Raw genomic sequence first — 23,809 nt, 5'->3', positions numbered from 1 at the left:
GTCACATTAAAGATAGTATTGCAAGATCCACAACATAATTGTTAATATGTGAGGTAGTATTAATGGCATAATACTACCTCACATAGTTAAGTCACTGAACACCATTAAGTCACTGAACAGTGCATATAGTGAAGAATAATGAAGAATATTTGTCATTTTATTAAAAGAAAATGGCTAATAGTAACAACATAATTATCTGAGAGATGATACTAAGACATAAGAGTGTCATACAGGTCATATATTATTTAATTATGATCATAATTCAAATCAAATCATAATGTGTTTAACCTTTAGGCTTAAGATAGTAAAAAAGCTGGCAAAAAAGGTTTTCGGGTGGTTAGTTTAGGGTATTCAATTGAAAATCCTTCAAAAATGAGATGGGAGGTACAACACAATGTCAATCCAAAGTGATGTAACAGTGAGTTATTTCAAAATCAAACCACCGTGATCAAGATTTACAGCTATAAACCAGAACACAAAAAAAAAATCTATTGTGAATGAAAAACAATGCATTGCAAGATCAAACTTGTATGGGGGGTTGTTAAGTATGTGATTATAGGTTACTGTGTTCTTAATTACACGTTATAAGATAGGACAAACAGTGGTTGTTAAGGACACACAAGAATGTGACACTAAAACTCATGTTACAGTGCCAGTTACTCATGACGCTACCAGCGAATAAAATGCAGATTGGGAGGACCGGTCATGCTACTTGGTCCATAACATTGGAAGACAATCTCGAGCCAGAATAATGCAGGGCTGTCACGCTTTAAGTGACAGTAAAGGTCAGACATTTGTTCTTTTTTAGTTTAAAGGTGCAGTCTGGGATTGGTACATCCATTGTTAGACTTTTCAATTAATTACACTGTATATAACGAAGAATGAAGAATATAACTTATAAATGCCTCATGAGCTTAGTTAAACTGTCTTACGCCATCAGAAGCCAAAATATAAGCTTATTTTACTCTATTGTTTGTAATTATAAACAAACATTACAGTATATACTGTAGCTTCAAAACATTGTTATAGCTTCAAAACATTTGGGTCTAATGGATGGTCACTCATTGCATCCATAGCTCCGTTTATGAATTTGAGAGTGGTTACATTTCTCCAGCCCCATCACTCAGCTGTTCAGCTGGCGGGTTTACCCCCCCTCTGATAAACACAGAAAACACGACAGGGCGTTTTCCCAGATACAGATTAAACCTCAAAGACCAGGAAGATATCTTACATTTTCAATCTTGATGTTCCATTGAAAGTGCAGTTTAGTCTGAACTTGGCTTAATATGTCAAGAAACCTTCCCAAGTAAGGACAGATACCTTACCCAGACTGAGCCATGGCACATTATCCTAAATGTTATTGATTTGTAAAAATATCTAAAGGTCTTTAAAACACCTTGTTACATGCTACAGACATTACAAAATAAACATGTAATGTGGACTGACAAGTATGTTGTTATCTTTAAACATATTGTGTGTAATTATTGACCTGTATCACTGGAAACTTTAAAAATGGTCATGCTACATATTTTGCAATGCTATTCACCTATGAGAGTTAAGAAACAAGGGTGTTGCCTGGTGATGAGATGAAGTTATTTGAGGACAAAGGTGACATTCCTGAAAAGACTTTCTTATGGGAGTGGAAACCTTTGTGACTAAGATATACAACAACTAAAAAGTGCACTGCCTCGTCTCATATCCATCTGAACAAAGGTTTTTATCTTTGTAGAACCGTAGTTACAATTCATTTTAAAATCGGAATTGCTGGCAATTTCTATCCCGAGAATAATCATCATAAAACCTACAGTACTTATAAGCATATACCAGTTAAATAGAGCCTGTACACTCAATTGCTCCACCACATATCTTTATTTAGAAAGGACTGGTCTGTTGTAAATAAGGGTACAGTAAGTGGTAAAATGTTGGTAGTGGTGGTTTACCTGAGGAAAAGAGACATGCTCAAAATGTTTATTTTTCCTCATAACTCCTTACAGAAATATAACTTGGCAGGGAATCTCTCACATAAGAGGTTAATAATACATTACATATTAGATGGTACTCTTTGGCCTGTAAAAAATAGATTTAACACTTTAAACTACCTTTAACAGTTTAACACTCAAAACTACCTTTTACCAGTTTCTCTTGGAACTTGTAAAACGGGACACTTAATGGATGGATTCACTAGATGGGCAACATAGATTGTCAAGTAAATAATGCTTACACACTAATGCTTGTGGTGGTTTATAGACTGTCAACGTATCATCCAGTGTCACTTAACAATCACACATAAGGTATCCTTTGTGGTTTGTAATTAGTTAATAATTAGTTTATTTATAACAGGTATAACCCATTTATTTGAAAAGTTCACAGACGCTTAAAGCAAGCTACCTTTTGGTACCCCCAGCACTGAAGTGATGATCACACACTTTTAGTAAATGGGTTATAACCCTTTATAACTGATTCAAAGACTATCAATAAACTAATGGTTCAGTGTGTAATTGTAAACACTTAAAAAAAGAAGAAAACAACTGTATACATTAATGTAGTGTTTCAGTATTTAGATCATATGATTCAATAAATGACTCTTTCAGGAGAGTGCTGTTTGAGCGGGAAGTCACAAGCTTGCATTATTGCAGTCAATGTTAACCACTTTCAATTCTTTGTAGAGGAACTAATTACAAATGTATATATGACTGAACTGAAACATTTCTAATTTATCTTCATCAACCAGGTCAGAGAAGCATACTAAATCTAGTTTGTAGCTCTGTGTAGGCTCAGTGGATGACTTACCATGGGGACACAACTATACCTGTCAATGTATCACTACAACATCAAGCCCTAACATATTCACATTTGCTTTTTTTAATGGCTTTAATGTGAAGATTGAAGACCCTTGATGAATTTTGCTATGGACATTTAATAGAATTGAGCAAATGCATAACTAACTTAGGCTTTGTAAGCATTTTCAGTGTTTATTTTTTGTGTGTGGATTAGAATATTGAGGTTATTGTTGCTGTCTGATACTGCATTTAGATACTTCCTTGATGTGTAACCAAAATAAAATCCCAAAATGCAGCTATAAAAATGTCAAATGCATACAAGAGCATTTTAACCCAGTTTGGTGTGCTTATGGCAGTTGATATGGCTATGAAAAAGTGATGCTGTTGCCCTCTCCTGTTGGAACAGCAGAGCACATTTAAACCGTTTGGGGGCTGACTCCCTCTGCATGTGGAACAGGCCTCAAGATTACTTGAAACGGGGTTGTATCACATGCTGAATTGTCTATGGTAACAAACTAGGGCTGTGACAGTTACAAGGTGACCTTCGGTTTGACGGTTATATGTGGACCATGAAAAAAGAAAAGAAAAAGACAGTCATAACCGTTTCAATACATTGATTTTAGACCAGATGTTCTTGCTTTCTGTTGAATACATATATTGATCTTCTGTTTAAAAACATTTAATGTGTAGGCCTATATTCGTTATTCAGTAATTAGCTGGTAAAGTGGAACAGACCTGCAGTGATGCAACCCTGACATGAGGATGGTCATATTTGGCTGCTAAATGGGCTCCCACCATAATATAATTGAATATTATTAATTATTTTTGAGTTCCCCATCATCCCAGAAACAGACAGTGTGAAAAACTGCGCAGATAAGAATATTTATTTTCAGAATCCTTTTTCAGCTATATTAGCGACTGCACCACGTTTTTATTTTTTTAACGTTAGCCACGTTACTTCAAACGGTTATGACGATTATTTGCATGATGATCGATCATCACCCACAATCACATGACCGTCACAGCCCTAATACAAACAGGCATTTTCATTTTCTAGTCAATTTAAGCACATATATGTGCCCCAACCTTAGCTTACCACTCTAAGCTCCACTTATAAACAAGAAAGCCTCCATCAATCATTGAAAGTAATGATGGTAAATAGTAATATTCTAACGCAGAGGAAGTTGCTCATATCTCTGGTATATTCTCTGGATAGTCACACATTCCTCTATTTCCAATGAGGAAATTGTCATGAATTCGATAAGGTTTTTCAACATTTTCCCTGAACATAAACTTTTTTATGACCAAACTTAAAGGAGTAGTTCAGTTTTTTTTTTAATGTTACATATCATTTGTCAACTTACTTGGAGTGTTTGTAGGCTCATCCAGATACTTTTACCGGTCATATTTCCATTCTTTAGCTTTCTTTGGCTGGCTCTCGGGCTAGCATTTAGCCATACCAGTGTACATGAATGTGATCACCTGTAAGCTATCAAAGGCAGAAAACAGCTTTTAAAACGTCTCTCACACAAATAGATCAGTGTGTCATTATGCCTTTGAATAGAATGGACTAGCTACTTCAACCGAATGATGTGGAGATCTTGCGGAGATGTTTTAAAGTTGTCATACGCATAACGCTCAGGTGATCCCATTCATGTACACTGGTGTGGTTAAATGCTAGCCCCTGAGGCAGCCAAAGAAAGCTCAATGGAAATATGACAGAAAAAACACTAAGTAAATGGAAAATTGGGTCTAACATAGAAAATCCTGAACTATCCATTTAAACCAGTATCTATAGATCATTAAACTGAATTTAACTTTGGCAAGATTGCACTTGAGATGACCATAGAGTGGACAAACATACTACATAAAAATGTCCTAGTGCATTATTTTCCTTAAATAAGTTTTATTTCTTTAAGAATAACTGGGAGAAATGCGTCAGCAATCTCTGTACAATTGTTTCATTATTTTCCCTTGGGTTTGCTCAAAAAATTGATGAAATGGGCTAAGAAATATGATGCTGCCGCTTAGTGCACATTAAACCCAAAAGAATATGATAAGTCCATAGGCATCCTTCAGTTTGCTTCTCTAATATGCTTCAATAATAAGTTCCTCTGGTCTCCTCGTCGTCTCCAGTTCCCATTTACACAAGTTCCTGTTCTAGATCCCAGTTCTTCATAGTCAGTAATAGAGGCACATTAAAAATACTGCCACTTCCCAAGGACTGTGTCTTTGATTGCATCAACAAACTGCACAGGCACCCAGTAGACCCAATACTGAGAGGCTTCTGTTGGACCCAGCTGAAACGCCTAGGAAAAAAGAAAACAATGAAACAGAATTTCACCATAAATAATGGCAGGTTAGCTACATGACATTAGTTCTTAACTTCCTAACTAAAAACCTTCAAGGTTTTCCTTATTTTCTTCCATCTTTAAGACACTATGAGTGGGTCTCTTTTTTAACTGAAAAACAAATACATTACTTCAACCATCATTTCAGCTTGTGCAATGAAACTGACCATCATGTAATAGTCATCATGGCCTTCAATGGGTTCAGTCGCCACATTTTTTATGGAGCCCATTGGCACCTTCTCTGTCCTCTCTGTAGGAGAGAATACACAAATATAAGGGGCTATACCATAAAAAAAAAAATCTTTACAAGTTTCTTTAAAACTAGGGCATTAACTCACCCTTAGTGCCAATCCACAGCTGATCTTGTTCCAGTTTGAAGGTGAGCCGAACTTTTCCACCGGATTTGTTGTACATTCCGGCTAAAGGCACTGTGGGTAAGCGTTCCTGTTAAACAAATGAGAGATCACTTGCTGGTCATTAGTATAAGAACAAAGGAGTCATTCACAGTGCCTACTCTCCTAGCTCCTCCGACAATGACAACAGTGGAGTGTTTTTTTGATAAAACTCTGGACAAGACTAGATAGGGGACAGTGAATAACTCCCCCCTGCCATTATTATCATCAAACATGAAGAACACTTACCTTTGTTCCTTTAACAGATGGCATTATATCCTCCGGTTTACCTTTGTCCAACACCTTTCTGTGTTGCTGTAATACAATACATAGCAGGTTAAACATCTGGATCAAATGGATTATAGCCCCCAACCACTCCTTGGAAAGTGTAACAGTAATTTTTCGCACAGGCAATTCGATGAATTACCGATAGCAGCATTCCATACTGCGCTTTCATAAGTGTGCTTTATTTACAGCAGTGTCCTATGTGTCAGCAATTGATGCTTGATTTAGAAACAGACAGTCTTGTGCCGTGACTTGTTAAGTGCTGATGGTGAACCTGGCTGGCTAAACTCATTTTTCCTGGGGAAAAGGACCGGGAGGACCGGGCCACACCACTATGCAAATCTACTTCTGAAAGCACAGTATGAAAAGCTTCTATCATCAAACAAATTCCATCCTAATTGATTTATCAATATGCAAACCAATGATGTTGTTATAGTCTTACCTTTTGCCGACACAAAGGTTCCTTTTTGTTTTCCTCGGCTTTAACTTCCTGCTGAATAACCTCTTTTGGAGTATTTACAGCTAGTACATCATTTATTGTGGATCCCACTACCATTATTTTTGCACCATTTGTTACTTTAATTTCACGTAGTGTCTTGTCCTCTGGTAGCAATCCCTTGTACATCACTTTCTGCATAGCAGGTGGAAGACCTAATAACATGTAAAAGAACGACATTTAAATTGGTTGATGACTAATACGTGTCAAAGTCACCATATAAGAAGGGACAAGTCAGTCTACAATCTACAAACAGTTTGTGAGCCATTTCTTACCATAATATCAAATCTAATGAGATGAGATCAAGTCTAACGTCCCACACCATTGTCCGTGATTGCTAAATTCACCCATATACCTCACCCCCAAATGAATGGACAAGATAAGCACTGGCCCCCTTTCATTAATTTGACTTATCTTGTCATGAGACTACTTTTGAAGTCTGACTCTGAACATGATGATAGTCAAGTGTAATTTTGTTGAGAACTTACTTGGGAGCATTCTAAGTTTGTCCTACAGCCTATCTGTACTCTTACCAGTGAGTGAATGAATCCTCTCTTTCAGCTTGGCTCCGGTGCCATCTAAAGGAATTTTTAGATCATATTTATTCTTGTTCCAAATAATCTTTAGATCCACCATCTCCTTCCCCTCATCAGTGTCGTCTCCATTGCTGACAGTAGGGTCCTGAGTTGAGGAGTTTTCCCCATCTGTCCGAGACGCATATTCAGACTCCGCAGCATCCACTTTGTCAACATTTTCACACAGTGGTTCTGGCTCTTTCAGCTTGGCTTCAGTTTCCATTATGACTTCTTCACTCCCTGAGAAAACAAGAGTTGCTAGTAACGTTATTTATTATGATTGAGCAGATGTCAAGCAATTAACTGGCAATTAGTCCGACCCTAATGTATGATATCGAACATATTATTATAGCTAGGCCTATAACTTCCTCCAGCAGCTAACTGGAAAGCGTAGTTCCTTCTGCAACCACGCCGCTTGCCAGCTAACTGGACGGTTATTGTGACATTCGATATTAGGAATCCTATAAGTGCATGATGATGATGATGATGATGGAGAAAACTGACCAGCTAGCGTCAACTCGCGAGTAGCGTCGCGAATTAGCTAGATAGCGGTAGCTACCTATCTCGTAAATTTGTCTGTAGAATCTCACTGTATATGTGAGTTAGCAAATTAGCTCTCAGAGAACACTAAATTACAACAATTGGTACTATATTTCTGGTTCTTTCGAGAACCAAATGACAACTTATGTAACCGTACGTTGTTGGCTCTGTAACAAAATCGAAAGCGCTAGGGCTAGTGCGATCTGGCCAGTATCAAACGTACGGGCGAGCATTCGATTGTGAGGGGAAAAATAATTTCAATCACAATGACAGGTTCAATGTGTACAAACACTTGAAAGCCAATTAATAATACATTGGTCAGTTAACAGAAAAAAACGTAAAAGTGCACCGCGGAGATAGTTGAGATGGCATAAAAGTATATTTTCTCAATACCTACCATCCTGGGTCGCCATGATGATTGTGTACAATATGAAGTGTGCCTGCTGCTGCTGGGAAACCTACGGTCCGACGTTGACTGTGCTTACAGGGCTTCCATAGTTTGCGTTTCGCTTACTGTGTAATGGAAGTCACATGGCAGTTGTTTGCCAACATCGATATCGAGCTTGGTACTATTGTATGTTGGCCAATGGTCACGAGAACCAGAATCATATCTAACTGCGTACGTTAGCACAATCCGCTGGGTATTACTGCCAAGAAAACTTGGCAAAAGGAAAAAGTTAACGGAGAATGGTAGCGAAACTTCATGCTTAGGCAGGGGCGTTGGGTCTCCTCTTGAGGTCTTTGCAACTACTACTCAAGCTTCGCAGCTACCATAGAAATGTCAGGTCCACGTAAGAAGTGTGACTGCGAGAAAAATCACATCTTCTTTTGATCCTGAAAGAGCAGCGATCTGGGAGCCCGAATCTAGTGCTGGTGCAGGTAACATGGCAGACCTGAGAACGTTTAACGTTGTCGTTCTGGGAGTAGGATTTTTGTTCATTTTCACTGCCTTCACCACATGTGGAAACATAGAAGTAAGTTCACGGACACATTTTCCATTGGGGGACGTCAGCTGAAATGTGGTGTTGTCTAAAGTTATATTGATTATTTGTTTTATTTGATAGATAGGAATGAATTACTTGAAATAACTGCAGCTCCACATCTGTACAGCAGCAGCACAGCTGGGCGGCTGTTTGATCCTCGATCCTTGCTAGACTGAATTAAAGAGGAAATATTAATTATAATTATATCATTAATTAATAGTGTATAAACGATAATAGAAGTGCATTTAGTTTTGTGACCATTTTCCTTTAGTAAATTGCAGCAGTTTATTTCTCCATGCTCTTCCCCGCTCACATGATCTCTATAAGCTTGTCAGTAGAGCAATTGTTCGAGGAATCCTGAGTCAGGCGCATCTCGTGTTTCTAATTTGCCTCATCGGTCAATGAATATCATGCCAGAAGGATGACTCAAATAATTGTATAAATTGAGAGGTCACGCCCGCAGGTCTCAGTGGCAGCAGTATTTGAACATTCTTTTTGTACATGTGATTTACTTTTTACTTTTTCCTTATTTTAAAGCAAACCGTGGTTAAAAGTTTGAAGAATGATACATTCACTGGAAGTGGTTACCACAGGTGAGTTTTCTTCGACTCCAAAAGTGGAGTAGGCTACATAATTATGGGGAATTAAAGCACCCCTGTAAATCCACTGGATTCGTCCCACCTTGCATCACAAAAGTGAAATAACTCAAAACCCAATTAAAGAGCCATCTGGTATGGTTGATTAATACACAGGCCCTTTACTAGCCTGGTCACCCACTAGAAATCCACGAGTATTGAAACAGAGCTCATGCCATTGTCCACCTGTCATCATAGACATCAGAAACAAGTTCCACCATCATAGGATGGGAAATTAGAACTATTTGAAATAGCCCCTCTAAAATCTATTCCAATAGTTTGAAATCAAGAAAATATAGTGTGTGTGTGTGTGCGCGCGCTAGTGCTATATAGATGTGTGTGTCACAGGTTATCAAACCATACAATTAATAGACCATTGCAGTAATATTTTAATAATAGCTTTATGAATGCATTGTTTCATGATACTATATTTATCATATACTTGATTTTGTATGGACAGATACAGTACATTTACACATCCCCAACAGTCAGATGCATTACACCACAATGATTTTAGCTGAACATCGGCTAAAAGTTTTATAAAACAGATTATTTTTCATATTTTCTGTTCTGCTAGAATACATGTCTTTTTCCTCTCCTACAACAGCCTTGGGATCATCTATGGGATTTTTTCCTTCTCAAACTTATTAGCGCCAACTGTTGTTGCAATCATTGGACCACAGTTTACCATGTTTTTCAGTGGAATTCTTTACAGGTGAGTATTGACAAAGGTAAATAAAGTGTTGTTTGCATGTTGCAGATTAGTAGTTGCTACAGTATTTAGGTAGTTTTATAGCTGTACATGGACACAACATGTTTATTTTGATGTCAATCTTTTCCTCACAGTGGTTACATAGCTGTGTTCATCAACCCAACAACATGGTCCTTTTACTTGACCTCAATGCTAATTGGCATAGGAGCAGCCAGTAAGTCCCTCATCCTGATATTCTGTTTTTACTCCATTCCCTCTGGTAGGAATTCACTATACCATCTCTTCATGTTGAAATTGAAAGACCAAATCCAGGAAGAAACTTGCATGCATGATGTAATATATTATGAGTCTGCCTAGTGAGTCACTGAACATTGGACAAAGGTTATCACAGGAATAAAGTCTGAAATGGAGCCTGTTAATGAGTTACAAAAAAGGGAAATTAAGGGGTCATGTGCATTATCTCAGAGCGGGAACAATTGTTTTCAAATGGTAAAAAAGCATTATTGGTGGACAAATTTAGGTAAACTAACTGCATGTTATATATATATATATATATATATATATACACCTGTGATTTCTGTCCTTCCATTCCAATCAAAATAATATATATATATGTCACAGTGCTAGAGAAAGGAAGAACACTCATTGTTTCCCTCTCCTTTCAGTGCTTTGGACGGCTCAAGGACACTTCCTTGTGGAGAATTCTGATGCTTCAACAATCAATAGGAACACAGGGATGTTTTGGGGTCTTTTGCAGTGCAGGTATGCAATGTTAGAATTTGTAAACTGTTAGATCTACAAAGTGGTGTGACTGGTCCTATTTGTGTGTTTACTGGTCATAGTCATATCATATTGTATGTACTATTACACTGTCTTTTGTGTCATCATTTTATATATTTTGATTATATATATCTATATCTATATATATATATATATATATATATATATATATAACATTGGTTTCCTTTTACAGCATGTTGTTTGGCAATCTTTACATTTATTTTGATTGGAATGGAAGTACAGAAATCACAGGTATGTACAGATGATTGGATGATAACATATGAAAATTGCTTAAATTATGTACAGGGAATGGTTGTGTCTTTGTTTTCTTTCTTTCAATATTGTTTCCCCTCAGTAGTTGTGTTTTCTGTTTCTAATACACTATCCTTTGCTCTTGATCTCCCTCTCAGACAGGAGCAGAAAGACAATCTTCATAGCTCTGCTGGTCACCTCGGTGCTAGGAACACTTAGCTTCCTAACATTGAGAAAGACTCGTCCGCAAGAGGAGGTTCTCTCCGAGGAAGAGGGGCAGTCTTTGCTGTCAACTGGCATGATGTAAAGAAACTGATTTCAGCCCAACTGTATTTGGATAGTGCCACATAGATGATTTACTGATGCTCAACAAACTATCAACTGCAACTCTATTAATATGCGTAGGTGTTAGGTTTAGAGTGAAGTGATAGTTAGTTGAACAGTTTGATATAGGTAGTCCCACATCTGTTTGCTTTGCTTATGGGTTTCTGTTTCAATGGGTAGTTGAGCATACTGCTATGCTTGAGATGTATATAATATATGGAATGGACATAGTTTATTTGCTTTGAACACTCCCTCTTTTATTTTGCAGCAAGCAAAGAGCAAACTCTGCTGTAAAGGATGCAAAGACCGAATTCAGTAAGTGGATTTTAACATCACAGGTACATTTTGTATACCATGGTCCAACATTATAGAATTATTTTGGAACAGATATTTTACTTAGATTATATTTTTGCACTGTTTGCTGTTGGCCATCTACAATAATGTGTGTTTCTCCCTCTTAAGAGACAATCCTGCAGCTTCTCAAAACCAAAACAATATTGCTCCTGAGCTGCTGCATGGCATACAGTGGTGAGTAGATTGCACACAAACAAGAAAAAATCATATAAAATGCTTTGCTCAATGAATTGTTACTATCAGTATGTCCTCATTGTAGGTCTGGAGCTGTCCTTTTACAGTGGTGTGTATGGAACATGCATTGGAGCGACAGAACAGTTTGGAGAGGCAGCTAAAGGCTTGATTGGAATCTCTGGAATTGTGGTGGGAATTGGAGAGATAGTTGGTAAGTTTATGATTACCACTGTGACTCAAGGTCATTTTTATTATTTAGTTTGTTCTAAAATCCTTTCTGATCTAGGTTGGTGGTGTTTGACTGTAAGCAATTTCTTTCATCAGGTGGAGGCTTCTTTGGACTAATATGTAAGAACAACCGTTTCAGACGCACCTCTGTGGTCTTTCTGGGAATGGTTGTTCATTTTGTTGCCTTCTACTTGATCTTCCTCAACATCCCAGATGATGCCCCTGTGGTTTTAAAAACCAGCACACAGCACAAGCCATATCTGACACCAAGGTACAGTTTTTTTGTGTTCATTATCATAGATGCTGTGTGTGAAAATTACACGTTAGAATCCCCTCACAGTTAAAGGGATGTTCTGTGGACTCAAAATACATCCCAGCATGAGATTTTCCACTGGCGTTGGCTGTAGTTGATGCACCCAGACAGTGTTTAGGTCAAGTTCCTTGACATTATTGCCATAGCACCCCATTTACTATGGAAGGTTTTGTTTTCAAAATGAATATGGCCCTATAGCAATACTGTGAAAAGAAAATATGACCAGGCTACTAAATATCAAAGAGAGCAGAATATATGTATCCTTTAATAATGTGTGTGTCATCTGATTCCCTAGTGTGCCCATTGCCCTGCTGTGTAGTTTCTTGCTTGGACTTGGTGACAGCTGTTTCAACACTCAGCTGTACAGCATCTTGGGGCGTGTGTATGCTGATCAAAGTGCGCCTGCTTTTGCAATCTTCAAATTCATTCAGGTAACTCCTGGGAGGGTATGATGCATGTTTTGCATTTACAAAAACAAGTGTACCTGAAACTGATACTGAGGACCTACAATGTAGTTCATTAATAACTTATGGCTGGTGTGTTTTGGTCTATGTGGGATTATGACAAAGTAGTATTCTGTGAGAACTCTACAATTGATACAGTATACTGTACTCTGAAATAACACAGTTCTTTTTACACAGCTTTTATGCATCAACGTATTCTACTTCTACTTTTAACAGCTTTTATACTCTAATTTCTCTTGCCAGTCCATCTTTGCAGCTGTGGCCTTCTTCTATAGTGGTTACCTCCTGTTGACATGGCAACTCCTGCTCATGGTCATCCTGGGCTTCACTGGAACACTCTGCTTCTTCTTGGTGGAGAGGATGCAAAACTTCTCTGTGGATTTGCCAGAGTACTAGCCTCTTAGGCCCCATCATTTCAACATATTTTGTAGGTTTTTTTTGTTGTTTTTTTACAGAAAAGATACTTTGCACCTTTTCTGTTTTAACTTATCTTGAACAATACAGCAATAGTATTTAGATAATCAATATTTTTTTAATGTTGTTTTTGCTACAGACATGTTACTGTAGGATTTTTATGTTTCATATTAATTGTAAGTAATAACCACTCACCTTATGTCTTAGATGTCTTTATGCATTGCTCTCAGGGTTGTTATTTATGAAACTCAAATTGTTGCCAATTCTGTTGTGCTATATATCATAATACATTTAGTAAATTCCTTTGTTTTTTTGTACATCGTTTATTATAGGAATGTAAGATATACATGAGCTAGTTGTTAAATGTTAATATCAAGGCTTTTTGGTTGAAAAACTTTAGTTTGATGAAATACTGTATGTAATTAGTAACAAAGCCACGTTAGCCATGTGTGATCAAGTGATGTTGAATTATACTGGTAAATGAATGCTGTAATACGTTTGCCACCAAAGAGAATGAGAAACAGCTCTTCATATTAATATTGATTCTTCATCAAGTCTCTGTCTCAAGGAAATAGAACACATTTATATTAGCTTTGCTTGTTATACTTACTAGTTGATGAGGGTTTCCAATGACTGCACAAGCTCTTCCCACTCCCCACGTCATCTTTCGACAGGACTCACAGACACTGTACTTCTTATAAATCAGGGGTGGTTGGTGGTGGTAGAAATCGGATGACAGGCTCATTGTAATACATGGAATGGAATAAGGAGTGGTATCAAATACCATTCCTGAATCCGTTCCATGTATTACAATGAGCCCGTCTTCCGATTTCTGCCTCCACTGTTGTAAATGATGTGTTGAAAGTGTAAGATGATCAGGTTTGTAAGTGATAAAGATGCTCAACAACTGTCATACCAAAGCTATTCAGAAGTCAAACAGTGATGTTTGGAAGTACTCTACTAATAATACAGCCAAGTGCATTAACATAGAAGGGCAGAATATTCCATCATTTTGCTTCTATTTTTATAGTTAGCTTATCATGACACTGCTAGTTGTACACACTAAGTGCCTGTTCATTTTTAATGTTTTTTTTTTTTTAAATAAATAAAGCAATTTACTCAATTTAATTAAAGTTCTCTATTCCCTCTGACAAGAAGATGAAGCACATACACAACTGACCTGAAACAACCCCAACATGTTTTGATTTTATTAATACCATCTACTGTAGTTCCTCCTAGGCCTTCTCCTGTAAATAGAATGTAGGGGCCGACAGGTTGCACCTTTAATGTCAGAGATCATTGTCTGTGGGACAAGTGCTAGCCCTGATATAGACAATGGCATGCAATACATATTACATTCAGAAGATGGTGCCAAGACACCGCAATTACACCGACACCTACACTACGCCAACGTTTGAAAAGTTATTCTACTTCTGACCACTACTTGCTGGTGTTTTGGTTCTGTTTATTGTTGAATTGCACTTTTATTTAGAAGTTTTATTACTTGCACATAAATATCATTGTACATATTAAATGTTTTCAGTGAACAATGCAAAGCTTTAGCCTGACAACAGTTTAGATGAACAGCAGGAAATAATCTAATGAAGGTGATTTAAATGTTCCCTCTCCATAAATGTGATACATATTTTCTCTTTCTAACAAGGACATTTAAATGTTGATTACTTGCAGGGAGATGTGGTATCACTTCAGTTAATTTGTTTTCCAAGCAAGGTCCAAGGGCTGGGCCCATAAATCAGAGGGGTGGATGAGTAGCCTTGGAGGAGCAGGGAGGGCACCAGAGGTCCCAAAGTACTTCACAGGTAATTGAGTATTGATTGCATTATAATCGGAATCCTAAAGTGCTTTTCCTGCGTGCTATTTTCTAGTCAATTGTGCCACTTGATGCTCTGCGTACAAACATAAACAAGAATGTGAAGTAAGCACTGAAATACTTAAGCCAGTCAACAACTGCTTATTTCTTACATTATTTTGTGTATTAAAACATATACATTTTTGTTTGGTTGCATGTTCATGGGTGATGTTTTCACCTTTTCATTTCGATTTTCAAGTGAAATTCATAGAACATTTTCCATTTGTTGCATTGCCTGCCAAAGGCATTTCTAAATAGCCTGTGGCTGTGGATTGCCACAATGCCTTACCGGTATGCTTGCGCAATTCATGAGAAGCTGGTATAGCAGACATGTAGCTTTGTGACAATTGCCTTTCACAATCACCTCTGGTGTGACCACAGTTCTCTTCGTATGAAAAGAGTGCTTGTCACAATACATCTACTATAGTTATTGAAATTCATCCAATTCCAACCATATAACTTTATTGAGATGGTTAAACTTTGGAAATCATCACTTCATGTCAACAGTCAAGCACTGCATATTTGAAACCTGATGCTTTGTACCTTCATCAACATAACCGATTTTGCATAAGGCAATACCAAACAACCCCTTAATGTGTGCAACACTCTACGTGCAACTATGACTGCAACGTGGGTGTGTATTTCTGTGGAAGCTGCATTTTACAAGTTTGAGAAAACAGAAATAAAGTAGCACCTGCTTTTGTTCTTCTTCAGAAACTCAATCTCCATGTACGCGCATAAGTTTACTGGTTTCCCCTATCTCCAACCTATACAAATTATGTAGAATATACTCAAATGTTTCTTACACTTAAGATATGACTATTTGTTTAGATAGTCTATGCCTACGTGGCAGTCATTTGCATTTTTCAGTGCAGGGGAAGTTTCTCTTTCTCAATATTAATGGAACTGTTTCATTGAGAGGGACAGTCAGTTAAAGTTTTAAATGAACATTTTACATATTTGGGGCATGGAATTACCAAGAATTAACTTTCCACTTATTTTGAACAAATGCTTTTGATAAGGCTCCTTAGTCTCTAAAATCCCATATCAGACAACTAATATATAGAGGACACTTGTGAAATTAAGGACAATAAAAAAAATAGTTTTTTTATGCCAGAATGGAACATCTGCATGAATATTCAAGTGTCTCTCCCTCAGTCATCTGAAAGGGAGGTCCATTGTATTAACACGTAATAATCTCTGTCTCTCCCCAGAAGAGTTCTGCAGAGCACAATTAGACTTCAATTTTAAGTCAGGGTGCTGTACTGTACAGCAAAGATTTGTCTAATGTTAACCTGTTAACACAAGTGCCAACCTTAAATGTTGGTCTAGTCGTACATAAAATGCTCCATTTGAACAACTTTATTCATTTTATTAAAACAATGGTAGAGAGAGATTGGGAGAAACAGACAGGATAGGGAGAATCTGGATTCTCATTTTTCATAGAAGAATATGGTATTGGAAAAAACAACCATCTGTTGCACTTTATCTAACAGTACTGTTCTACTGGTATTATCTTGTATTTACTTCCTGGTACTTCCTGGTACTACCTGATACCAAATGGTGCCTGGTAGCAAATGGTGCCTTGAGTGCTGTAATTACTAATAAATACCTGATAATTTCTGTACTGTGAAAACCCCCAAACCAAACATATATTATTTGAAGTAAGCTCAAGTCACTATAGCTAAATTAATTAGCATACAAATACCACATGACAGGATAGATTTCATAACAAACTGTCTGTGAAGGTTCTATGGTGGCTAAGGTATTATTACAAACAGTGATAAGTGCTGTCGTTGAGTATTTGCTCAGCTTGATTTGTACACAAAGTAGAGAGAAAGGGATTTCCAAGGGTCAGACATGGTTCTCCCTGGGAGTTGTGTATGAAATCTAGAGACATATTCCCTGTAGGGCTTTGAGGTATCTCACTCTTCTGACACTTCTTTAGCAATTCCACTTGCTCAACACTCTGCCCTGGTCCTGGGATCCACAGATCTGGGCTGTTTAGTCTCAGGTTCTGTAAATCTTGATAATCACCGTCACTTGGAGGAAGGTCACATTCAGGGGTAGACGTGTTGTAACATGGATTCATACCATAGTTCAGTGCCTCTTTACTGTACTCATGTTGGAAGCTCATCAGTGGTGCGTCCCTATAGATATCAGTCCCTCTCTTATTTTCCAGGCTAACCGCCTCACTGAAGCTCTGATATCCAGCAACGTCACTTTTGACATTGTCAGCTGTGAACACATTGTTCTCACTGGAAGCGTAGCTCAGGCTGGTACCCTCTGTGGATGGGGTACTCTTTGAGCCACCGTCATATGGGCAACATGAAAAGTCTTTTTGCATGAGAGGTGCAACATTTGTGGACAAGTTAAGGTCTTGTTGAACAGTAGCTAGACAGACCTGTGGTTTGACATTTTTCAACACCTCTCCTTCATCAGGATGGTAGGCAGAGTCACAGAAGGGCAAAGGCTGTGTAGAAAACAAGGATGTCAGAGTTGACTCCTTACAGCTAAGATAGGTCCTATTGTTGTAGGAATATGATTCAGAACCCCCAACTTCAGCATTATAGTCAGAGGAGCACACAGCACTGTCTCTGTTTGACTGTGGGCAGTTAATATTTGTACTCGCATAATCCATCATAGAACTGTCAGACAGTGATGACTTATGAGGATGAACAAGGTTGGGGAAAACTTTGCTCAGGGCTTCCTGAACATGCTTGATGATTTGCTCATTGCTGTGCTCCTGGTTTGTGGGACAAGTGTGGGCATAACCTAGGGAAGAGGAGTCTGTCCCACTGCCATTCTGGCATCTCTCACCACTTTCATCTCCAATGGAGGGGGTTGTCCTGTATAGCAAAAAAAAGAGAAGATATTTGTTTACATTTATTTCCAATACAAGGACATGACTGCCAAGGCAAGCAGGACTTAACGTGCAGACAATATATTACTATAGCAAAATGCTCACCATGGTTTTCCGTCAGTTATGTCCATTTTAGGAGAATCAACATAGATGGAAGATAAAACTATTTTTCGAAGGGATAATACCTGTGATGGAGAACAAGGCATCACCAAATGAAAAGGCTTAATTGGAAACATATAAGAATTTTATTAAGCAATGCCTGAGAGGCCGTGATTTACTGTCAATATTGCCATGGGTAGGGGGAGTTGCACGATGAGCAGTGGAGTGCTGGCAAACCCCTACCAAATGATAATATTTACGATAAATCACAGCCTTGAGGGCATTATTGCCTTAATACAAACGGTTATACAACAAAAAATTGTGACAAGAAAACAATGTTTTAAGTATTTATTTTGTGATAGATTGTGGTGGCTTCTGCCCTGCACTGAGAAATATAGTTCCTAAAATTGTAAACGTTGTCAGGGGAACGCGATACAGAAATGATGAACGTGATACTGTGGTGTAGGAATATCATAATATGTGATTTAACTGTGACATTATTGTTCACAACTCCTCTTGGCCAATAACAATGCTTGTTTTCATCAATCCGTTGTATAATGAAGGTTGTATAATGAACAATATTTGAGATTAGAAACCTAGAGAAAGACAACTAGTTGACATTTAAGTTTACACATTCGGGTAATGGGGCCTTACCTTAATTTCTCCTGGAACCATAGACAAAAGGTCTTGGTTTGAACATTTAGGAATGTTATCCCACCATTTACCTTTGAGTCTGTATGGAGGACAAGGATTTAAGAATCATAGGCTGATAAATACATATCCTCTGATTAGAAAAATACTTGAAAAACATGCAAAAAATGTCATGAGTACATACCTAACATAGCACCAATACAGGGCAATTGTAATGATGACAGCAGTGATGGAGAGGACAACAATGACAATCTGTGGACTTTGAGGCGATGCAGCTGTGAATAAGAGATGGATGTAGAATAAGTTAGGTATCACCATAATCAAGGTTTGAGAACCCGTTAAAATCTCTGTTTTCTAACTTACGGTTAATGAATTCCCATTCTTCACTCCAGTCACTGATATGACTGCTTAAGGAAGATGAGGTTCTGACCCTAAGCACATATTTTGTATTTGGCTTCAAGTCTTTGCCAAGTATCTCATGGGATGTTGATGAAACCTATAGGAAAAATTAAGGGGGTCAATGTAGAGTTTCCTTTTGGTTGACTGACTCCATAACACATTGAGGGGAAATGGTGTAATATTACTGATATATTACATCAGCCTTACTTCCTCTGTTTCTCCTTTCTGTCTGTAGTTCAGTTCAAGAGTTAGTCGAGATATCAAGCTATTCAACTTGTAGTTTGTTGTACATGTGACCAGGAAATTGCCATTTACTGTTTGTGTCACATCTAGGATTGTGGGAACTTTGGGCTTCACTGAAGAGGACAACAATAAGGTTAATTTTACAGACGTTTTATTAGTAGGTTGTTAGTATCTAGGGTATTTTAATTAAATATAGAAATCTGCATAGAAGAAACTCACAGCTTTCCAAGATGTTGATGATTTTTGAAGACTGAAGTTTCCCAGAATTCCAAAGTTTTGCTCTATACTGCTCCCCACCTATTAGTGCCATTTCAATAGAGCATCCACATTTGGAAATATCTTTGGACCTCTCTTTGTCCTCGAATGTGCAATTAGTCATTCTGGGAAATACAGGTACACATTTGAAATATACGTCTTCCTAATGAGATTAACATAATCATGCAGCATCAAACAACACTGATACTTACACTGATAGAGAACTGTTCAATAGTTTCATATCCATGTTGTATTCAGAACAATTAGACTTGTCAGATGTGAAATGACAAACCATCAATTTTTCATAGTCATTGAGGCAGTGAAGATTAATTTCACTCATATGCGTTGCTACAAAATAAGACATCAATAAGAAAAGTGTTATTCATTATCTGGAAGAATAGGCCTCGGCCTATAATGTTATCATACAATAATACAATAATCATAATATATGTATAAAACACTTACCACCCAGCACAGGTGCGAGATTGTTGAAAATAAGTAGCAACAGAAAATACATTATTGCAATAGCTTTTACGAGGCCACACTATTCAATCTGAAATGATTCGGAGAATGTTTTCTGTCAATAGGCTATCATTGTTTAAATTATTCTTTAACTTCTTTTGTTTGTTTGTTACTTATTCCTTTCTCAAATCGTAGCCAAAATATTTTGAGGAAGTTGACGGTTTTTATATCAAAGACAAACCACTGAAACAAACAAAAGAAAATATTCCTTAAACCGCTTATAGTCCATTTAATCCTGATCAAAAGGTTTCATGTCATGTAGGAATAAAAAAGTGAAAGAAAAGTTGACTAGATGTGACGACGCAACGCTGCTTACTGGAAATCGTAGATTTCCACTAGGGCACACCTTTCATTGGAAGTTCGTCCCCTTTCCCTATGATGATATCAGTGATATCACTGACTTAAGGGCGGTTCTTTTATTCATTGTTTATAATTGCACGTTTATGCTAAGACATACATTTGAATTTATATTTCCAGTGATTACATTTTCTCATATTAATTTTTTTCTTAAAATAGAATAGATTGATTGTCCACAGGGACAGACATTATTAGCTAACACAGTCTCTCACAATTACTGGCGACTACTTTAGTGTCTTCTGCCAGGCCTGCCACAGATACTGACAGCAGCACCTGTAGTGCAGTCAAAAAAGGTGAACTAACCCTACTTAGTGTGTTTTTTAGAGGTCGACCTAAGTTGCTGATCCAATTCATTCCACTTGAGGGCGGTAGTGCCATTGGTCTGCCCAATGTGTCTCGCACTCGTAATAAAACATAGAGGAAGAATAAGAGGAAGGCGGCAAGGGTAAACAAACAAACAAATAGTAAGTATTGAACTTATCATACTATTGAGTAAAAATGCTTTCTTTAATTGTTTTCATCTGTCAGCACGCAGTACAATAACGGGGCACAAGTACTGTAAGTTAAATTAAACGACCTAACTTAGCAAAGCGTTCGCTATCATAATGACGCCCACAAGGTGTCATTTCTTGTGTCGCGACGTAGCTAAATGCAGCTAATTCCCGATTTAACATGTATCAGATTTGTAGCTAATCCATATTGGTAATCGTATGACCATAGTAAAGACCATACATATTAACCAAACATTTATGTTTGCACGGTTCACTTTCCTGTAGGGCAGTCCATCTTCAATACTCTATTATGGCTCGACCGATGGGAGAAAGTCATAGAAGATTCTTGCAAACCATGATGATCAATGGGATCATTGATGGCCCTCGAGCAAGGGTTCTCCATCGGCATTGTTGTGAGACACACAGTGGTGAGGATAGCACATTTTGAGGGTTATTTTGCCTCAAGTGCTCTACTGTAATTGTTTGCATTTGCCATGTTAAATCTACAGCAATCCCTTGAAATTGTAGCTTGTGCCACATACACATACTAGTTGTTTTCTTACAGCAGCTTTCAGATCGGATTCTCATTGCTGAACATTACTACTCAATGAATGACGTCAAATCAAATAGTATTTGGTGGGAGACACTAGTCCCTAACATCAAACATTTACCTCATTTTCGTTCAGCGCACTATGCTCAGGATAAACTGGATGAATTCGTTGATGTCATCAATGCTCAACTTCAGCCCATGTTCATGGAGATCAGAAAAGGCATGTCAGAGGAGGATGGTCTTCAGTACTATGCCTTGGTTAGTGACTATCTGAGGGTTGATGCAATAACAGGAAAACATTTGACAGTATATAAACAGGTGATTTATACATGGATCAGTATAGTCTTGACATTGTCATTACTTCATGGAATCACCAACCATACCTATTATTATCTTCTCCTGTCTAGGTGAACATGGCTGAGACTGATGTGACAAGATTGTCATCAGATTATGCGGACAACGAGTTGGAATTATTCAGGAAAACAGTTAGTGGATATCTATTCACAGTTACCGATATTTGCCCAATGACTTATAGACCTCATCGACAATATTTACAATTAATAATACTTAATATCTTAGTACTAACTAGTATGTTTTCAGATGGACATGATTGTCGAGTCCGATAATGGAACCGCCTCGTCCACAGACATTCTGAATTGCGCTGACAGCATTGTGACAAAGAAACTAAAGAAAAAGGAAACGGAACATGTATTGAGCAGGCTTGTTCAGGACAGATGGCTAAATGAGGTACAGTCTGAAAATGTATCTATAGAGCTTCTGCACATTCTTTCCATTCACTCTGGAAGTCCTCAGAGGAGTTCTTGAGTTACATAGGACTTATTATTAAATCTATTATAAAATGTTATTTTCTTCAGAAACATGGGGAATACTCACTCTCCACTCGCTGTGTAATGGAGATGGAGCCATACATTCGATTGATGTACCAGGACCAGGTCAAGGTCTGCCATATTTGTCACAATGTTGCCTTGCAGGTAAAGTCACAAGTAAAGTTCACTAGTAAAAAGGTGTCAAGGCAATGATTCCTTGCTGATTACCAAGTCTACTAACCACACTTACCTCTCTGCTCTCCATACTGTATGTTTTTCTTCCAGCTCCTTTGTTCCTCCCTCTTCTAATGGTGTGTGTTTTGTTTTCAGTTTTTTTCTACCTTCCTTATAATGCTTTTACTTGTATGACATTGCATTGTGTTAAAGTGTCTTTAGATTCTAGAAAAGTATTGTATTTGTATAACATTTATTATTGTTATTATTTGTATGTTGTACTCTACAGATGCTCTTTAAAGAGGATATGTGGGCAGATATATATATACTTATGGTTTGGTAATTGAGCACAGTATTGGTATTTAATTGACAACATTATGTTTTCACTTTAGAATGTATCCTCATCAATTCCCCAAAGCCATATACACATGTGAAACTTAATATAATGTTCAATGTAATTAACTCGATTGGCAAATAATTTGGCTGCATTCTTCATTGTGATGATTTGCTCTTTTTCCCTCAGTGCCAAATGTGTGAGAGCCCTACATGTGGCATCAAAATCCACACCCCGTGTGTTGCCAGATACTTCAAAGGAAGGACTGATCCCCGATGCCCTGCTTGTGAGGACTTTTGGCCACATGAGATTCCAGGTAAAAACGTTCTATAATCTTTATCATATCATGTCATGCTCCCTGTTAGATGAATTACTTATGCCACATGGTATCACTATTGTTATTAAGTAAAAATGTGCTTCTCTTCCATTCAGAAGTGAATCGGCCTCAATCACAGTCCTCTCAGAGCCAGTCAACATCAACCAAAGAGAACACTGCCCCAACTCGGACATCAACTAATCCCCGAAGATCAAGGAGAACCTAAATTGTACATCTTATAAAATTCTTCTCTGATTTTCTAATGTAGATCAGACCAATGTAGCATAAACTCAAAGTTTCTACTTGCATGTTTCTGTGCTTGAATCTGGTAGATTTAAGATATTCAATTGTTTAAATAAAATGTTGTCACTTGTTATAATTAGATTGTCCTTGGCAGTGAGAAAAAGTTGAAGTTGAATTGTCAGTGGATTTAACTTGATTATCCTAATTTTATTAAGTTTGTTTCTTGGGGTGCAATTCTGTGAAATGTGAGAACCACTTCATTATTTAAGACTTGTTTTAAATGGAAAGCTGTGTTTACATAATTTGTACCTGTGGTTCATTAGGTTGTTAAATTAAAAAAGTCTTGCCTTATTTGAATAAATTATGGAAATTACTCCTCATCTCTGAAAGTATCTGCAAGAATAATTTGGGAACACATAATTAAATATGCTAATTTGAAAAAGCACACCCTATCAAATTAAATGGGTAACAACTCTCCATAATTTATATGCAGGAGGAAATGAGCATACACTTTTAACTGCTCATTCACTTATTTTTTCTGATGAGTGGATACAAGCACAAAC

At 37.5% G+C, this 23,809-nt stretch overlaps 4 protein-coding genes across 5 annotated transcripts; 2 read left to right on the top strand and 2 right to left on the bottom strand.

The window, feature by feature from the left end:
* Positions 1 to 2,963: 2,963 nt before the first annotated feature.
* On the bottom strand, positions 2,964 to 7,868 carry ubfd1 (ubiquitin family domain containing 1). Its single transcript, XM_083677654.1, has 7 exons — positions 7,817 to 7,868; positions 6,838 to 7,119; positions 6,251 to 6,459; positions 5,773 to 5,838; positions 5,470 to 5,575; positions 5,299 to 5,381; positions 2,964 to 5,089 (listed from the first exon to the last, which is right to left on the bottom strand). The coding sequence occupies exons 1-7, from the start codon at positions 7,830 to 7,832 to the stop codon at positions 4,979 to 4,981; spliced, it is 873 nt and encodes a 290-aa protein (XP_083533780.1). The 5' UTR covers positions 7,833 to 7,868; the 3' UTR covers positions 2,964 to 4,978.
* Positions 7,869 to 8,006: 138 nt separating this feature from the next.
* On the top strand, positions 8,007 to 14,175 carry LOC310809183 (UNC93-like protein MFSD11). Its single transcript, XM_083676371.1, has 13 exons — positions 8,007 to 8,393; positions 8,940 to 8,995; positions 9,645 to 9,752; positions 9,884 to 9,963; positions 10,415 to 10,511; positions 10,723 to 10,781; positions 10,940 to 11,084; positions 11,374 to 11,420; positions 11,568 to 11,633; positions 11,719 to 11,844; positions 11,958 to 12,132; positions 12,470 to 12,605; positions 12,882 to 14,175. Exons 1-13 carry the CDS (start codon positions 8,304 to 8,306, stop codon positions 13,032 to 13,034), a joined length of 1,338 nt encoding a protein of 445 aa, XP_083532497.1. The 5' UTR covers positions 8,007 to 8,303; the 3' UTR covers positions 13,035 to 14,175.
* Positions 14,176 to 16,269: 2,094 nt separating this feature from the next.
* Positions 16,270 to 20,256, bottom strand: il4r.1 (interleukin 4 receptor, tandem duplicate 1). Its single transcript, XM_083677002.1, has 9 exons — positions 19,898 to 20,256; positions 19,645 to 19,780; positions 19,397 to 19,557; positions 19,142 to 19,290; positions 18,899 to 19,031; positions 18,720 to 18,810; positions 18,539 to 18,617; positions 17,891 to 17,970; positions 16,270 to 17,771 (listed from the first exon to the last, which is right to left on the bottom strand). The coding sequence occupies exons 1-9, from the start codon at positions 19,947 to 19,949 to the stop codon at positions 16,694 to 16,696; spliced, it is 1,959 nt and encodes a 652-aa protein (XP_083533128.1). The 5' UTR covers positions 19,950 to 20,256; the 3' UTR covers positions 16,270 to 16,693.
* On the top strand, positions 19,553 to 23,619 carry nsmce1 (NSE1 homolog, SMC5-SMC6 complex component). 2 transcript variants are annotated; one of them, XM_083677003.1, is made up of 9 exons: positions 19,553 to 19,570; positions 20,636 to 20,775; positions 21,088 to 21,230; positions 21,489 to 21,610; positions 21,760 to 21,837; positions 21,953 to 22,099; positions 22,228 to 22,344; positions 22,877 to 23,003; positions 23,120 to 23,619. In XM_083677003.1, exons 3-9 carry the CDS (start codon positions 21,113 to 21,115, stop codon positions 23,227 to 23,229), a joined length of 819 nt encoding a protein of 272 aa, XP_083533129.1. In that variant the 5' UTR covers positions 19,553 to 19,570; positions 20,636 to 20,775; positions 21,088 to 21,112; the 3' UTR covers positions 23,230 to 23,619. The 2 variants fall into 2 exon arrangements, with proteins under 2 accessions (XP_083533129.1, XP_083533130.1); XM_083677004.1 differs by lacking the exon at positions 19,553 to 19,570 and having other exon boundaries at positions 20,659 to 20,779.
* Positions 23,620 to 23,809: the final 190 nt, after the last annotated feature.

Source organism: Argentina silus (genome assembly GCF_951799395.1).
Source record: "Argentina silus genome assembly, chromosome: 9".
NCBI classification, from domain to species: Eukaryota; Metazoa; Chordata; class Actinopteri; order Argentiniformes; family Argentinidae; genus Argentina; species Argentina silus.
This window is presented reverse-complemented; position numbering and strand designations above follow the sequence as displayed.

Bases quoted from the DNA above. Each gene is read 5' to 3' on its own strand.
- ubfd1 (XM_083677654.1), bottom strand. The intron at 5,839-6,250 runs GTAAGACTATAA...ATTGTATTACAG, and splicing joins AACCTTTGTGTCGGCAAAAG to CAACACAGAAAGGTGTTGGA. The intron at 5,090-5,298 runs GTCAGTTTCATT...CTTTTTTCCTAG, and splicing joins ATGATGACTATTACATGATG to GCGTTTCAGCTGGGTCCAAC.
- LOC310809183 (XM_083676371.1), top strand. From the start codon at position 8,304: ATGGCAGACCTGAGAACGTTTAACGTTGTCGTTCTGGGAGTAGGATTT. The intron at 11,085-11,373 runs GTAAAGAAACTG...TTTATTTTGCAG, and splicing joins TTGCTGTCAACTGGCATGAT to CAAGCAAAGAGCAAACTCTG. The intron at 12,133-12,469 runs GTACAGTTTTTT...CTGATTCCCTAG, and splicing joins AAGCCATATCTGACACCAAG to TGTGCCCATTGCCCTGCTGT.
- il4r.1 (XM_083677002.1), bottom strand. From the start codon at position 19,949: ATGTATTTTCTGTTGCTACTTATTTTCAACAATCTCGCACCTGTGCTG. The intron at 19,558-19,644 runs GTAAGTATCAGT...TGTATTTCCCAG, and splicing joins TTGAACAGTTCTCTATCAGT to AATGACTAATTGCACATTCG. The intron at 17,971-18,538 runs GTAAGGCCCCAT...TCTCCATCACAG, and splicing joins TGGTTCCAGGAGAAATTAAG to GTATTATCCCTTCGAAAAAT.
- nsmce1 (XM_083677003.1), top strand. From the start codon at position 21,113: ATGGCTCGACCGATGGGAGAAAGTCATAGAAGATTCTTGCAAACCATG. The intron at 21,838-21,952 runs GTTAGTGGATAT...GTATGTTTTCAG, and splicing joins TGGAATTATTCAGGAAAACA to ATGGACATGATTGTCGAGTC. The intron at 22,345-22,876 runs GTAAAGTCACAA...TTTTTCCCTCAG, and splicing joins GTCACAATGTTGCCTTGCAG to TGCCAAATGTGTGAGAGCCC.